Source organism: Balaenoptera borealis, assembly GCF_965194805.1.
Source record: "Balaenoptera borealis genome assembly, chromosome: 2".
Taxonomy (NCBI): domain Eukaryota; kingdom Metazoa; phylum Chordata; class Mammalia; order Artiodactyla; family Balaenopteridae; genus Balaenoptera; species Balaenoptera borealis.
The window spans coordinates 170,026,392-170,040,384 of NC_138867.1; the positions used below are offsets into that span (position 1 = coordinate 170,026,392).

Genomic DNA, 13,993 nt, shown 5'->3' on the forward strand with positions numbered 1-13,993 from the left:
CCCCCCCACCCCCGCTCTGCCACCCGCCTCCAGGCGCGGTCCCAGCTGAGCCTTCGACGCCCCGGCCTCCCGCCCCGCCTCGACGCGCGCCCCCCGCGCCAGCCCGCGGGGAGGCAGGGCAGAGGCGGTGTGGTTGACCCACAAAGCCCCCGGCCGAGCTCCTAGGCCGGGGCGCGAGCGGAGCGGGGCGTGGCAGGGCGGGGCGCGCCGGCCGGGCCGGGCCGGGCCGGGCCGGGGGTGTCGGATGTCACCCCCAGCGCACACCTCGGCCGGGGGGCGGAGGAGCGAACCACTGAGATGCGGAGACCTCCCCGGTCCTAGAGCGGAGCAGGAAGTGTCCCAGGGGAGGGAGCCGGAGGGCTTCGGCCTTTCCTTTCCTCCGCGTCCGGCGGGCTCCGGAGGCGGTCAGGCCTGCACGGCCCGCCAACTGGGGCGCGGCGCGGCGGTGAGTGCGGCCCAGGCGGCCCAGGCTTCTGTGGCCCGCGCGCCCTGCCTCGCTTCCAGGATCTGTGCGGTGAGTCTCCGGGGAGGGGGATAAGACAACACAAATGTTGTTTTTCAGGCGCCTCCATTTGCTACCATTTCTTCCCTCCTAAGCGGAGCCGTGGTTTTCTGGATGAGCAGGAGACGGGGGCTCGGCTAGCCAGGGACAGAGTGGCCTCTGCAGAGAACCCGCCTCAGGAAGCACACCCGGGGGACCGGGCTGGAAGGATGAGGAGCTGCTGCCGCAGACTTCCGCCGCAGGAGGGATTTGAGTTAGACACAGGGAAGGAGTTCCAGGCTGTGAGGTGAGGAGCCGGGAACTGGTTAAAGTGGAGGTGGATGTGTGTATGTGTGGGGAGGGAAAGGGAGAGAGGGAAAAGGGAGAGAGATCCGGAGCGAGGAAAAGCTTGCCCTTTTTCCTGGCATAAAATGCCCATCCCCTCCTCTTTCTGCTGATGCAGCTCTGTTCCTCCGCCTAGAGCTTCTTTAAGCATGCCCCGCCCCCCTGTGGGATCCTCTTGGGACCAGCGTTAATTCATTCATCACACATCATTTCTGAGCCTCCTATGTGCCAGGTGCTAGGGTGACAGGAACACGGCTGTCTGGTTAGGGATGATGGGCAGAGCCTAGAGCCAGATGCCCCAGAGCGGGCATCTGAGTACTGACTGAGGGTGGGGCACAGGTTGGGTGCAGACCTGAGGAACCTAGAGGCCCTGCAGGTGTGTGATGGCTGAGTTCATGGAACGTGGCAAGTGAGTAAGGCTGAGATTGGGTGTCAGATGCAGGAGCAGACACTGGAGGAAATCCGGAGGCGGGGCAAGCTGTAGTGTGTCCAGCCAGATACCCTCAGAGTCCTTTTATGCCAGTCTGTATTTGTTTTTATGTTGGAAAGCAAAGAGGTAGAGAGATCTGGGGTTTTCGGATTGCCATTCAGTGGCTTTGTTGTTCTTCTGTGAAGAACACTTGTCTTCCTGTGAAATGGGACTGAGGCCTGCGTTTTGCATGGAACCCTTGGGGGGTGGGGACACTGAGCTGTTGAGATTAAGGTGCTGGCATGCTGGAGAGCCTCATAAACCCGGTCAGGAGGGCAAGTGACCACGTCCAAGGATCTCAGAGGCCTTATGGTGGCTGGGGGAGGACTGTGTGCGACCCCATGTGCCATTCATTTTCCCTGGGTCTCATAGTTTTGAGTAGTGGCCGCTACTCTCTGATTTCGCTCTGTATGTGTTCACTGGGGAGGTGGAGGGGCCCCTGAGCCCCACCTGGCAGATGTGGAGGCTGTGCCCTGAGTTCCCAACCTCTGTTCTGCCTGAGAAAGGTCTGTGAGGTGTGTGTGGTTTTCTTCATTGTGGTTTGAAGAGAAGAGAAGAGAAGGCAAGATGGGTGGAGGCCAGGTGGAAGGTCCAGACATCGTTAAATATATGCTAAAGTTTACTATTCAGACTTTAGTGAGTTGGGTGGAGGTTCATCTGAAAGCCCTGATGTTTTTAATTACACAATGTTATTTTTCTGTAAGAAACTCAGGATGTGGCTGCCTCTTTTGACTTTGTCCATCTCTTGTCTGGGGATCTTCTCGGCTGTCTGCTTTATTCCCTGCTTCCCAGTGCATATTCCACTGAGCAAGGCCGATTCTCAGTCTGTGTTGGTCTAGCACTGATTGTCAGACCTAGCCACCAGCAGGATGAATTTCCTGGATCAGCTTTGAAGACTTTTCCTGTGCATGTCTGTCTTTGTCCTTCTAGCTCATTTTGTAAAGGTCTCAAGGGCAAAGACGGTGACTTTGGCTCTGAAGCCTCAAGATAGCGGCGTTCTCAGCTCGTCCATTTCAGGTCCTTTCCAGGAGGACCTGGACACCGAAGGTACCACAGAGCGTTAATTACATCTCTCTCCTGCATGCCGCCCTGTTGGTCTCCTGGGATGCTCGGAACACCAGTGCCACGTTGAAATGCCACTGATTTTCTCCTGGACTCCCTGCCTTGTTTGTCCAGTCACCCAGTTAGGGGAATCACAAAATGATGCTTTTGGGAATGGGGTCATTCCTTCTCTCCCTTTGTGTAAGGATCATCCACACTGACACGTCTCACATGTCCCCGGGCTTCTCCCAAGGGCTGGTCTCTGTGGGCTTTTTCACTTTTCCCACCACCACCCCCAAAAAACTACTGCAGGAGACCAGAACATTGAAGCCAGTGATTTCTGTTTGGAAATAGGGTCGTCTTCTGCTGCTGACCCCCATCAAATCCCATCATGCCCACAGCCCTGTGCCCCCGAGTCTTGGCTCCGAAGGAAAGTGAGGAGCCCAGGAAAATGAGGAGCCCACCGGGAGAGAACCCTAGCCCCCAGGGTGAGCTTCCCAGCCCCGAGTCCTCCCGCCGCCTCTTCCGACGTTTCTGCTACCAGGAGGCGGCGGGCCCCCGGGAGGCCCTGCACCGCCTCTGGGACCTGTGCCGGGGCTGGCTGCGGCCTGAAAGGCACACCAAGGAGCAAATTCTGGAGCTGCTGGTGCTGGAGCAGTTTCTGGCCATCCTGCCCCGGGAGATCCAGGGCTGGGTGCGGGCCCAGGAACCTGAGAGTGGCGATCAGGCTGTGGCTGCTGTGGAGGCACTGGAACGAGAGCCGGGGAGACCCTGGCAATGGGTGAGCAGAGGGGGCTGGGCTGGGCTGGCTGGGAGGATGGGAAGGGAGAGGGAGAGAGTGGGGCTGGGCAGCAGGTGTGGAAAGGGTGGCCACCTTGTGCTTTGATGGTTTGGTGGGGTCACACGTCCCCTGGCCAGGGATGAGGAATTCCATCTAGAGCTATGTGCTTCGGTTATGCCCACATTGAAGTTTGGTTTCCTAAAAAAGCAGATTCCATTCCCTAAAGGCCCTAATTGGTGGCATGGTTATGTTACCCCCCTTTATAGCCCTGTACAAGGCTGGGACTGAGCTTCTAGTGGTAGAGTCAACAGTCAGCAGGCCCAGGGAGGGAGGGGTTTGCCCAGTCCCTGGCACAGTTGCTGGTCCTCATCTGGCCAGGGACCTCTCCACCGAGCTCTGAAAAGCCCTCTCTGGGATTGCAGCTCAAGCACTGTGAAGACCCCGTGGTGATTGACGATGGGGACAGCCCTCCAGACCAGGAGCAGGAGCGGCTGCCAGCAGAACCCCAGAGTGACCTTGCAAAGAGCCAGGACGCCCAGCCCATGGCCCTGGCTCAGGGCCCCGGGCTTCCAAGCAGACTCTCGGGCCAGCTCAGCGGGGACCCAGGTAGGGAGCCCAAGGGAGTGGGGAAGGGGTATTTGTACCTAGTCCTGTGCACTTGGGAGTAGCTCTTGACATTTTTAGTTCTCTCCTTCCCCCTAAGTAGCCTGGAACCATTTTCAGCGTCTGGTTCTTCCCTAGAGCAATTCAATCAGAATCTCATGAGAGTATCCTCTTCATGGGTGCCAGGTCGGCCCAGAGGGACCTCTACTATGGGTGGGTGTTTTTGAGGCTGCATCATCTTGTCTCTTTGAGGGCGCACCTCTGGGCTTTGCTGGTCCGGGGACAGCTGGGCACCGTTGCTGTCCCACTAGGGCCTGTGTGGGGAGCTGAGCATGGCCATGTCCTCTTGTCTCTCTGAACCTCTCTTTCCCCAGCCAAACAACTTCTGCTCTCAGGATTGTTATAATATTGCAAAGAAATATAAAAATGCTTCCTAGGGGATAGGGTGATATCTTCAGGACTTCGAGCATGGATGTTGGCTAGACATGTCTGAATATCTGTACAAAGTGCACTAATGGCCACGGGCAGGTGGCTTTGGCAGCAGATACACTTGGCTTTGAATCCTCCAGGTATGACCCCCGGGGCATGCTTCTAAACTCTGCAAGCCTCAGTTTCCTGGTCTGTCCAGTGGAGATAATCCCAATAAAGTGAGTCACATGAAATTTTGGTTTCCCAGTACATATAAAATTTGTGTTTACACTGTAGTCTATTAAGTGTCCATTATGTCCATAAGCATTATGTCTGAAAAATCAATGTACATACTTTAATTGAAAATATTTTATTGCTGACTATCACATGAGCCTTCAGCACGATGAGATCTTTTTGCTGGTGAAGGGTCTCGCCTCCATGCTGATGGCTGCTGACTGATCAGGGTGGTGGTTGCTGAAGGTTGGGGTGACTGGCAATTTCTTAAAATAAGACCACAATGAAGTTTGCCTCATTGATTGAATCGTTCCTTTCACGAACAATTTCTCTGTAGCACGTAATGCTGTTTTATAGCATTTTACCCACGGAACTTCTTTCCTTTTAAAATTGGAGTCAGTCCTCTGAAACTCTGCCATTGCTTTATCAACTAAGTTCATATAATATTCTGAATCCTTTGTTGTCATTTCAGTAGTCTTCACAGCTTCTTCACCAGGAGTAGATTCCATCTCAAGAAACCACTTTCTTTACTCATCCATAAGAAGCAACTCCTCATCCATTCAAGTTTTATCATGAGATTGTCGCAATTCAGTCACATCTTCAAGCTCCACTTCCAATTCTGGTTCTCTTTGCTGCTTCCACCACATCTGCAGTTTCTTCCTCCACTCAAGTCTTGAACCTCTCAAAGTTATCCATGAGGATTGGTATCACCTTCTTTCAAACTTCTGTTAATGTTGATATTTTGATCTCTTCCCATTGAATGTTCTTTTTTTTTTTCTTTTTTATCTGGCTGTGCCACGCAGCTTGTGGGATCTTAGTTCCCCAACCAGAGATTGAACCTGGGCCCTGGCAGTGAAAGCACCGAGTCCTAACCAGTGGACTGCCAGGGAATTCCCGTGAATGTTCTTACTGGCATCTAGAACGGTGAATCCTTTCCAGGAGATTTTCAGTTTACTTTGTCCAGATCCATCAGAAGAAATCACTGTGTATGGCAGCTATTGCCATGTGAAATGTATGTCTTAAATGATAAGACTTGAAATTTGAAACTACTCTTTGAACTATGGGCTTCAGAATGGATGTTATGTTAGCAGGCATGAAAACAATGTTAATCTCGTACATCTCATCAGGGAGCTCTTGGGTGACTAGTCAAAAAGCAGTACTATTTTGAAAGGAATCTTTTTTTCTGAGCAGTAGATCTCAACAGTGGGCTTAAAATATTCAGTAAACCATGTTGTAACCAGATGTGCTGTCATCTAGGCTTTGTTCCATTTATAGAGCACAGGCAGAGTAGATTTAGCATAATTCTTAAGGGAAGTTTTAGGAGTTTTGGAATTGTAAATGAGCACTGGTTTCAACTTACAGTCACCAAATGCATTAGCACCTAACAAGAGAGTCAACCTGACCTTTGAAGCTTTGAAGCCAGGCATTGCCTTCTCTCTAGCAATGATGGTCCTAGGTGGTACCTTCTTCCAATATAAGGCTATTTTGTCTAAACCGAAAGTCTGTTGTGCGGTGTAGCCACCTTCATTTAATGATCTTGGCTAAATCTTCTGGATGACTGGCTGCTTTACCTTGGACTTTTATGTTATGGAGACCGGCTTTTTCCCTTAAACCTCGTGAACCAACCTCTGCTAGCTTCAAACTTTTCTTTTGCAGCTTCCTCACCTCTCTCAGCCTCAATAGATGGAAGAGAACTAGGGCCTTGTTCTGGATTAGGTTTTCGCTTAAGGGAATGTTGTGGCTGGTTTGATCTCTCCAGACCACTAAAACTTTCACCATATCAGCAATCAGGCTGTTTCGCTTTCTTGTGTGTTCATTGGAGTAGCACTTTTAATTTCAATAACTTTTTGTTTGCATTTGCAGCTTGGCTGTTTGGTGCAAGAGGCCGAGCTTTCAGCCTGTCTCAGCTTTTGACATGCCTTCCTCACTAAGCTTAATTATTTCTGTCTTTTGATTTAAAGTGAGAGGTATGCGGCTCTTCCTTTCATTTGAACACTTAGAGGCTATTGTAGGGTTATTAATTGGCCTAATTTCAGTATTGTTGTGTCTCACAGAATAGAGAGGCCCGAGGAGAGGGAGAGAAATGTGGGAGCCATTGGAACACACACAACATTTATCAGTTAAGTTTGTTGTCTTATATGGGCATGGTTTACGGCACCCCAAAACAATTACAATAGTACCATTAAAGATCACTGATCACAGATCACCGTAACAAATACAATAATGGAAAAGTTTGAAATATTATAAGAATTACCAAAATGTGACACAGAAACATGAAGTGACCAAATGCTGCTGGGAAAATGGTGCCTCTAGGCTTGTTTGATGCAAGGTTGCCACAAACCTTCAGTTTTTTAAAAAAGTAATATCTGCAGAGTGCAATAAAATGAGGTATGCCTGGATACCCATAAAATACTGAACAGGGGGCCTGAGCTGCCCATGATTTGTTTTTTTTGCTGCGCCGTGCAGCACGCGGGATCTTAGTTCCCTGACCAGGGATCAAACTCGTACCCCCTGCAGTGGAATCATGGAGTCCTAACCATTGGACAACCAGGAAATTCCTGCCCATGATTTCTAGTTGAAGTAATTAATCATCATGGAAAGAAGTGGTGCTCTCACCTTGAAGGAAGTGACCTGTAGGGTGTGAGGGTTAGTTTGGGCAGACTTGTGCTACAGTTGTGCTACAGTTATAGATGGGAAAAGAAAGTATGAGGAGGCCAGGAATGCATTCTTATGATTCACAGAAGTTGTCCTTGTCATTGTAATAAGGTTTTCAGTTTTTAAAAGTTACATATTACATTTCTTTACGTGTGAAACTATACTGATTTCTGTACAAATCAAATTAACTCTCCAGCCTCTCCTTGGTTAAAAGTCAAGACAGATGTGCTCGTTTGTTTGGGCTGCCATAATAAAGTCCCACAGACTGGGCAGCTTAAACAACAGAAATTTATTGTCTCACAGTTCTGAAGGCTGGAAGTCCTAGATCAAGGTATCAGCAGAGTTGGTTTCTCCCAAGACCTGATTCTCCTTGGCTTCTAGACAACCATCTTCTCCCTGTTTCCTCACGTGGTCTTCCCTCTGTGTGTCTGTGTCCTAATCTCCTCTTATTATAAGAGCATCAGGCATATTGGATTAGGGCTCACCCCAGTTACCTCATTGTAACTTCATTATCTCTTGAAAAGCCCTATGTCCAAATCTAGTCCCATTCTGAGGTACGGGGGGTTGGGACTTCAACATATGAATTTGGCAGGGATGCAATTCAGCCCATAACCACAGGCTTGAGAAACAACCATTTGCCCAAATAAACAATGCATGTGCAAGCAGCCTGGGTTATGCAGGTTGATGGTGGCCATGACAGGACCCGCAGGAGGAGGAAGCGCTTCGGGAACTGTAGCAGCCTACTCACTTCCTGGTGAAGTTCTGAGATAATCCAGCTACCATGGATGGGCTTTGGGTCAAAAGGGTCAGCGCTTCCGTTTCCTTGATCAATAATGAATGGACAACGTAGGCATGATGAGACTTAGCTCTTAAGAACACCTTAAACGTTCAGGTGATTTATCATTGGGAAGCACTTCCAGTAAAAGCCATATAGTTCCTAATCTTGAAGCTTTTCCCCAAAATATAGATTTTGTTTAGAGGCTGAAAGCTGTCCAAAGTAATCTTTAAAGCGTCGATGTGCTCATTTATCATGGTGAAAGATAGGGTAGGGCTGTGTATTATACCCCAGAAGGTGGTAGGTGTGAGAGCAGAATTAAAACATGTCTTCCTCAAATCCATGCCCACCTAGCCTGAGCTTCTGGCAGCAGAGTGGTGAGGCTGCCTTCCGTGGGGAATTCTCCTCACACACCCCCACCCAGATGTCACTGCTGGCTGAGCTGGCTCCCGTCTCAGGCTGTTGTTCCAGAGAGCCACACCTGCCCCTGCTGTAAATGCCGAAAGCCTCATGTCCCAGGTGTGAAAGCTGAGGAACACTGGCTTCTAATGTTAGCTTTGACACTGATTTCACATTATGAGCTGCAGTTAACCTCCCAGATTTTCTCCAAACTGAGAGATGATAGTGCAGCTTATTCTGTGAAAGGAGTACCTTTTGAAACACAGTTCATTTTGACGTGGCTGCACCGTGGGCCGGGTATGTGGCTCACTTCTTGCAGAAGCCTGGGTGTGTGCTGGTCAGGGGAGAGAAGTCACATGAGAATGTAGCAGAGGCCCTTGGTAGCCCAAATAAGGGAGAGTGAGATGATCCCAGTAGTACACTGTGTACACATTTTGAGTGATGGTGGTTGGGCACTGTGGGAAGTGCTCTTCCAGGAGCATCTCCTAGAGATAATAGTCTTTCTTAAAGAGCTTTGCAATTTATAAACTTATAAATGTATAAATTTGTATGACACTGGAGTCCGACAATAATCTTAATTGCTAACAGCTCTTACTGACCCCTTTTACTCCGTGGAGCTTTAACCTTCATTTCACTTGTATTGTGGATGATACAGCTGAGGTCCCTGGACCTGCAGGGAGTCACATAGCTAGTTGGTGGCAGAGCCAACTGGAACCCAGGCATTCCCTGTTAATGCCCCCACTGACATGTCTGAAAGCAAAGTGACAGAAATCTTTATTTTGCAAGTGCTTTTTTTTTTTTTAAACTTAAATTATTTATTTATGTATTGGCTATGTTGGGTCTTTGTTGCTGCGCGCAGTCTTTCTCTAGTTGCAGCGAGCGGGGGCTACTCTTCGTTGTGATTTGTGGTGGCTTCTCCTATTGCGGAGCACAGGCTCTAGGTGAGCGGGCTCGGTAGTCGCAGTGTGTGGGCCCTAGGCGCGCGGGCTTCAGTAGTTGTGGCTCATGGGCTCTAGAGTGCAGGCTCAGTAGTTGTGGTGCATGGGCTTAGTTGCCCCGCAGCATGTGGGATCTTCCTGGACCAGGGATCGAACCCGTGTCCCCTGCATTGGCAGGCGGATTCTTAACCACCGCGCCACGAGGGAAGTCCCGCAGGTGCTTTTTATGTGCATCATCTGGTAATCCTCTTTCTACAGGTGAAAAAAAGAGACCCAGGATTTTATGAGCTATCCATTTCTGATCTCTTTCAGTCCTGCAAGACACTTCCCTTCTTCAGGAAGCAAGTTTGAGGGACGCACAACAGGTGACTGCCCTCCAGCTGCCCCCGGTGAGTGATTTCTTCAAGGGTCTTTGAGAACCCCATATTTGCCTCTCTGTAAGCTGCATGGCAGCTTTTCCAGGACCCCAGCCAGCTTGCTGTCTGCCCCACAGGTTGTTCAGCCCTAGCAGAGAAAAACTAATACAGGAAGGGCGTGAGTTTGTAAGATGCTCTTTTGCATCCCTCCTGCCTGTGTAGTCCTGGCTGTTCACCATGCTGGCTGTTTGTCACCTTCGGGAGCCTTTGTGCAGACAATGATGGTGGAAAACAAATGCCCTGGAGTCCTCATCTGTTGTCCTCTTGGCATCTTAGAGTTCCTTTCCTGTGAAAAAAGAGAGACCTCTTCACTCTTTTACTTCATAGGGTATTTTTTTAATTTAATAATAATCATGGTAATAACTATTTCAGAAATATTAGGAGATGGAGGAAAAAAGCACAGATTATTTCAGCACCGTCACACAACCATGCAGTGAGTTGTTAGGGAATCTCCTCTGCATTTTCCCCTTCCATGTTCCCTCACAAGGCTTACTTTCTCAGGTGTCCTCACAGGATAGGGGCTGGTGTTGGTCTGGCAGGTGCTGTCACCCACCTCTTTTCAGCCCAGTTTCTGCCTTCGGCCTTGGTTTCCCACCATACCCCTTCATTTTTATTTCTAACGCTTTCCATCGGCTGGCATAAAATTTAGTTACTGTACCACAGAGTCACTTCCTCCCACAAGAATGGGCTGTGTGAAGGTATGGACTTTGTTTTGTTTCTGGTTCCCTGGCAGCTGGAAGACTGAAGGACAGTAGATGCACAGGAAACACATCTCAAGTTTGCTGTCCGCGCAATGCATTCGATCAGACTTTAAACTTGGGGAGTGGAGAGGGCTCAGGATAGGAAGGAATTAACCAGGGTACATGGGATGGGGTGTCGCTATTCCCTCAGCGCTGTGCTCATGCGCCCTAGTGCTCAGCACACGTGTTTCAACATCTACTACGTACTGTGATAGTTGTTGAACACAAATGACCCAAAGGAGATGAAACTCATATTTCTTATTAAAACTTGATACCTTTGACCGGTATGACACACACGGAGATACTGTGAATTTAATATCTCATGAGCTTTGGTATTCATCTTGTGAAAGGAAAATGTAGATTTTGATAAATCAATGCTGTTTTATCACTATGTTGAGGATAGTTTCTGCCTAGTGCACTAGAAATCACCATTGTGAAGGTCTTTTTTTTTTTTTTTTTTTAGTTTTTTAAAAAAATTCATTTGTGGTAGAATGTGCATAACATAAAATTTAGTATCTTAGCCATTTCTAATGTACGGTAGTGTTTTTAAGTGTTCAGTAATGTTAAACATATTCACATTGTTGTGTAGCCCACCTCCAGTATTTTTTCATTTTCCCAAGTTGAAATTCCTCACAAATTAAGTAATTAATTCCCTCCATTCCCTCATATCCCCAGCCTCTTGAAACCACCATTCTACTTTTTCTATGATTTGACTACGCTAGATAGCTCATATAAGTGGAATCCCACGGTATTTGTCTTTTTCTGACTGACTTATTTCATCTAGCGTAATGTCCTCAAGGTTCATCCATGATGTAACGTGTCAGAATCTCCTTCCTTTTTAAGGCCGAATAATATTCCATGGTATGTATGTAATGCATTTTGTTTATCTGTTCATTCATTGATGGACACACCTTTTGGCTGTTATAAATAGTGCTGCTATGATCATGGGTGCACATAAAGTTTATATATTTTTTATTTTTTTACACAATTGTAGATTCATATGTAGTTGTAAGAAATAACAAGAGATCCCTTGTACTTTTATTTTTTATTTTTTATTTTTTTAAAGGGTGTTGGATTTTTTTTTTAATTAATTAATTTATTTATTTATTTATGGCTGAGTTGGGTCTTCATTTCTGTGTGAGGGCTTTCTCTAATTGCGGCAAGTGGGGGCCACTCTTCATCACGGTGTGCGGGCCTCTCACTGTCGCAGCCTCTCTTGTTGCGGAGCACAGGCTCCAGACGCGCAGGCTCAGTAGTTGTGGCTCACGGGCCCAGTTGCTCCGTGGCATGTGGGATCTTCCCAGACCAGGGCTCGAACCTGCGTCCCCTGCATTGGCAGGCAGATTCTCAACCACTGCGCCACCAGGGAAGCCCATCCCTTGTACTTTTACACTAAATGGTAACATCTTGTAAAAATGTAATACAGTATCACAACTAGCATATTGACATTGATACAAATAGGATAAAGATCATTTGCTTCACTGGAGGATCCTTCGTGTTGCCTTTTATAGCCAAACCCACTTCTCTTTTACCCCATGCTCTCATCCTTCTCTGACAACCGCTAATCTGTTTTACATCTCTGTAATGTTGTCATCTCAAAAAAATTATATAAATGGATTTATACAATATGTAACATTTGGGAACTGACTGTCAGCATAATTCTGTGGCGCTTCAGCCAGGGTTTTACATGTATCAGTAGTCCATTCCTTTTTTAGTGCTGAGTAGAATTCCTTGGTATGGATATAGCACAGTTTGTTTAACCCATTACCTGTTGAAGGACATCTAGGTTGTTTCCAGTTTGGGGCCATTTTGCATAAAGCTGCTGTAAACATTTGTGTACAGGTTTTGTGTGAACATCAGTCTTCATTTCTTTGGGGTAAATGTGCAGGCATTCAGTTGTTGGGTTGAATGGCAAGTGCATATTTAGTTTTTCAGGGAACTACTACATCCTTTTCCAGAGTGACTGTACCATTTTGCATTCCTATGAACAATGTTTGACTGATCTACATTTTTCACATTCTCCCACCATTTGTTGTCACTTTTTAAATTTTAGCCATTCTGATAAGTGATATCTCATTATGGTTTAAATTTGCATTTCCCTAGTGACTAAGAACGTTGTACATCTTTTCATGTGCTTATCTGCCATCTGAATATCCTCTTATGTGAAATGTTTCTTCATGACTTTTGCCTGTGTTCTAATTGGACCATTTACTTTTTCACTGTTGTTTCAAGAGCTCAGTATATATTCTAGATACTTGTCCTTTGTTGGGTATGTGTTTTGCACATATATCCTCTCACTCTGGAACTTGTCTTTCCATCCCTTTAACAGAGTTTTTAGCAGAGCAAAAGTGTTAAATTTGGATTAAGTCCAGATTGTGAGTTTTTCCTTTTAAGGATCATGCTTTTGGTGTAAAGTCTAAGAACTCTTTGCTTAGTCTTAGATCCCAAAGATTTTCTCCTGTTTTCTCCTAAAAGTTATATAGTTATGCATTTTACATTTAAGTCCATGATATATTTAATCCATGATCTGTGATCCATTTACATTTAAGTCCATGATCTCTAAGTTTTGTATAAGGTGTGAGACTTAGGTCAAGGTTCATATTTTTTGCCGGTGGACGTCCAGTTGCTCCAGCACCATTTGTTGAAAACGTTGTCTTTCCCCCACTGAATTGCTTTTGCTCCGTTATCAAAAATCTGTTGAGCATATTTGTGTGGGTCTTTTCCCAGGTTCTCTGTTCTGTTCCGTTGATCTATTTGTCTCTCTCTCTACTAATAGTACATAATTTTGATTACTGTACCTATATACTAAGTCTTGAAATTAGGTAGATTGATTCCTCCTTTTTTATTTTTTTTTCTCAAAATTATTTTAGCTATTTTAGTCCCTTTGCCTTTCTCTGTGAATTTTAGAATAATCTTGTCCATATCTATAAGAGGTCTTACTGAGATTTTGATAGGAATTTTGTTAAACCTATATATCAATTTGGGGAGCATTGACATTTTTATCATCTGAATCTTTCAATCTGTGAATGCAGAATGCTTCTCCATTTACTTATATTTTTGGTTTCTTTCATCACTGTTATGTACTTCTTAGCATATAAATTTTGTGTGTGTTTTGTTAGATTTATATGTAGGTACTTCATTTTTTGAGCAATTATAAATTATATTTTTAATTTTGATGATAACACATCCATTTATAATATAAGAAACACAATTGATTTTTGTATGTTTATTTTGTGTTCTGTGACCTTGATGGATTCATACATCAGTTTAAGGAGGATTTTGGGTTTTTATTTTATTTTAAACAGTTCCTGGATTTTCTGTGTAGACAATCATGTCATCTGCAAATAAAGGCAGTTTTCTTTCTTTCTTTCCAGTTGTTATGCTTTTATTTCCTTTCCTTGCCTCATCCCACTGGCTAGAACTCCCAGCACAATGTTAAATAGCAGCAGCGGGGACAGACATCCATCCTTGCCTTGTTCCCAATATTAGGGCGAATGCATTCAGTCTGTCACAATTAAGTATAATGTTAGCTGTAAATTTTAAATAAATTATCAAGTTGAGTAAGTTTCTTAATTCCTATTTTTCTGGAGTTTTTATTATGTGTGGTTGTTGAATTTGTCAAAACCTTTTCTACTTCAGTTGATATGATCTTGTGAATTTTCTTTAGGCTGTTAATATTATGGATTATATTGATTGACTTTTGAATAT

General features: G+C 46.0%; 1 protein-coding gene across 1 annotated transcript; it reads left to right on the forward strand.

Annotated features, from left to right (window-relative positions):
- Positions 1–244: 244 nt before the first annotated feature.
- LOC309623092 (zinc finger protein 496-like) lies at positions 245–13,132 on the forward strand (the record flags this gene model as incomplete). The annotated part of the gene is made up of 7 exons (XM_082379607.1): positions 245–514; positions 598–783; positions 1,376–1,382; positions 2,226–2,342; positions 2,738–3,117; positions 3,540–3,723; positions 9,442–13,132. 7 exons carry the CDS (start codon positions 245–247, stop codon positions 9,543–9,545), a joined length of 1,248 nt encoding a protein of 415 aa, XP_082235733.1. The 3' UTR covers positions 9,546–13,132.
- Positions 13,133–13,993: the final 861 nt, after the last annotated feature.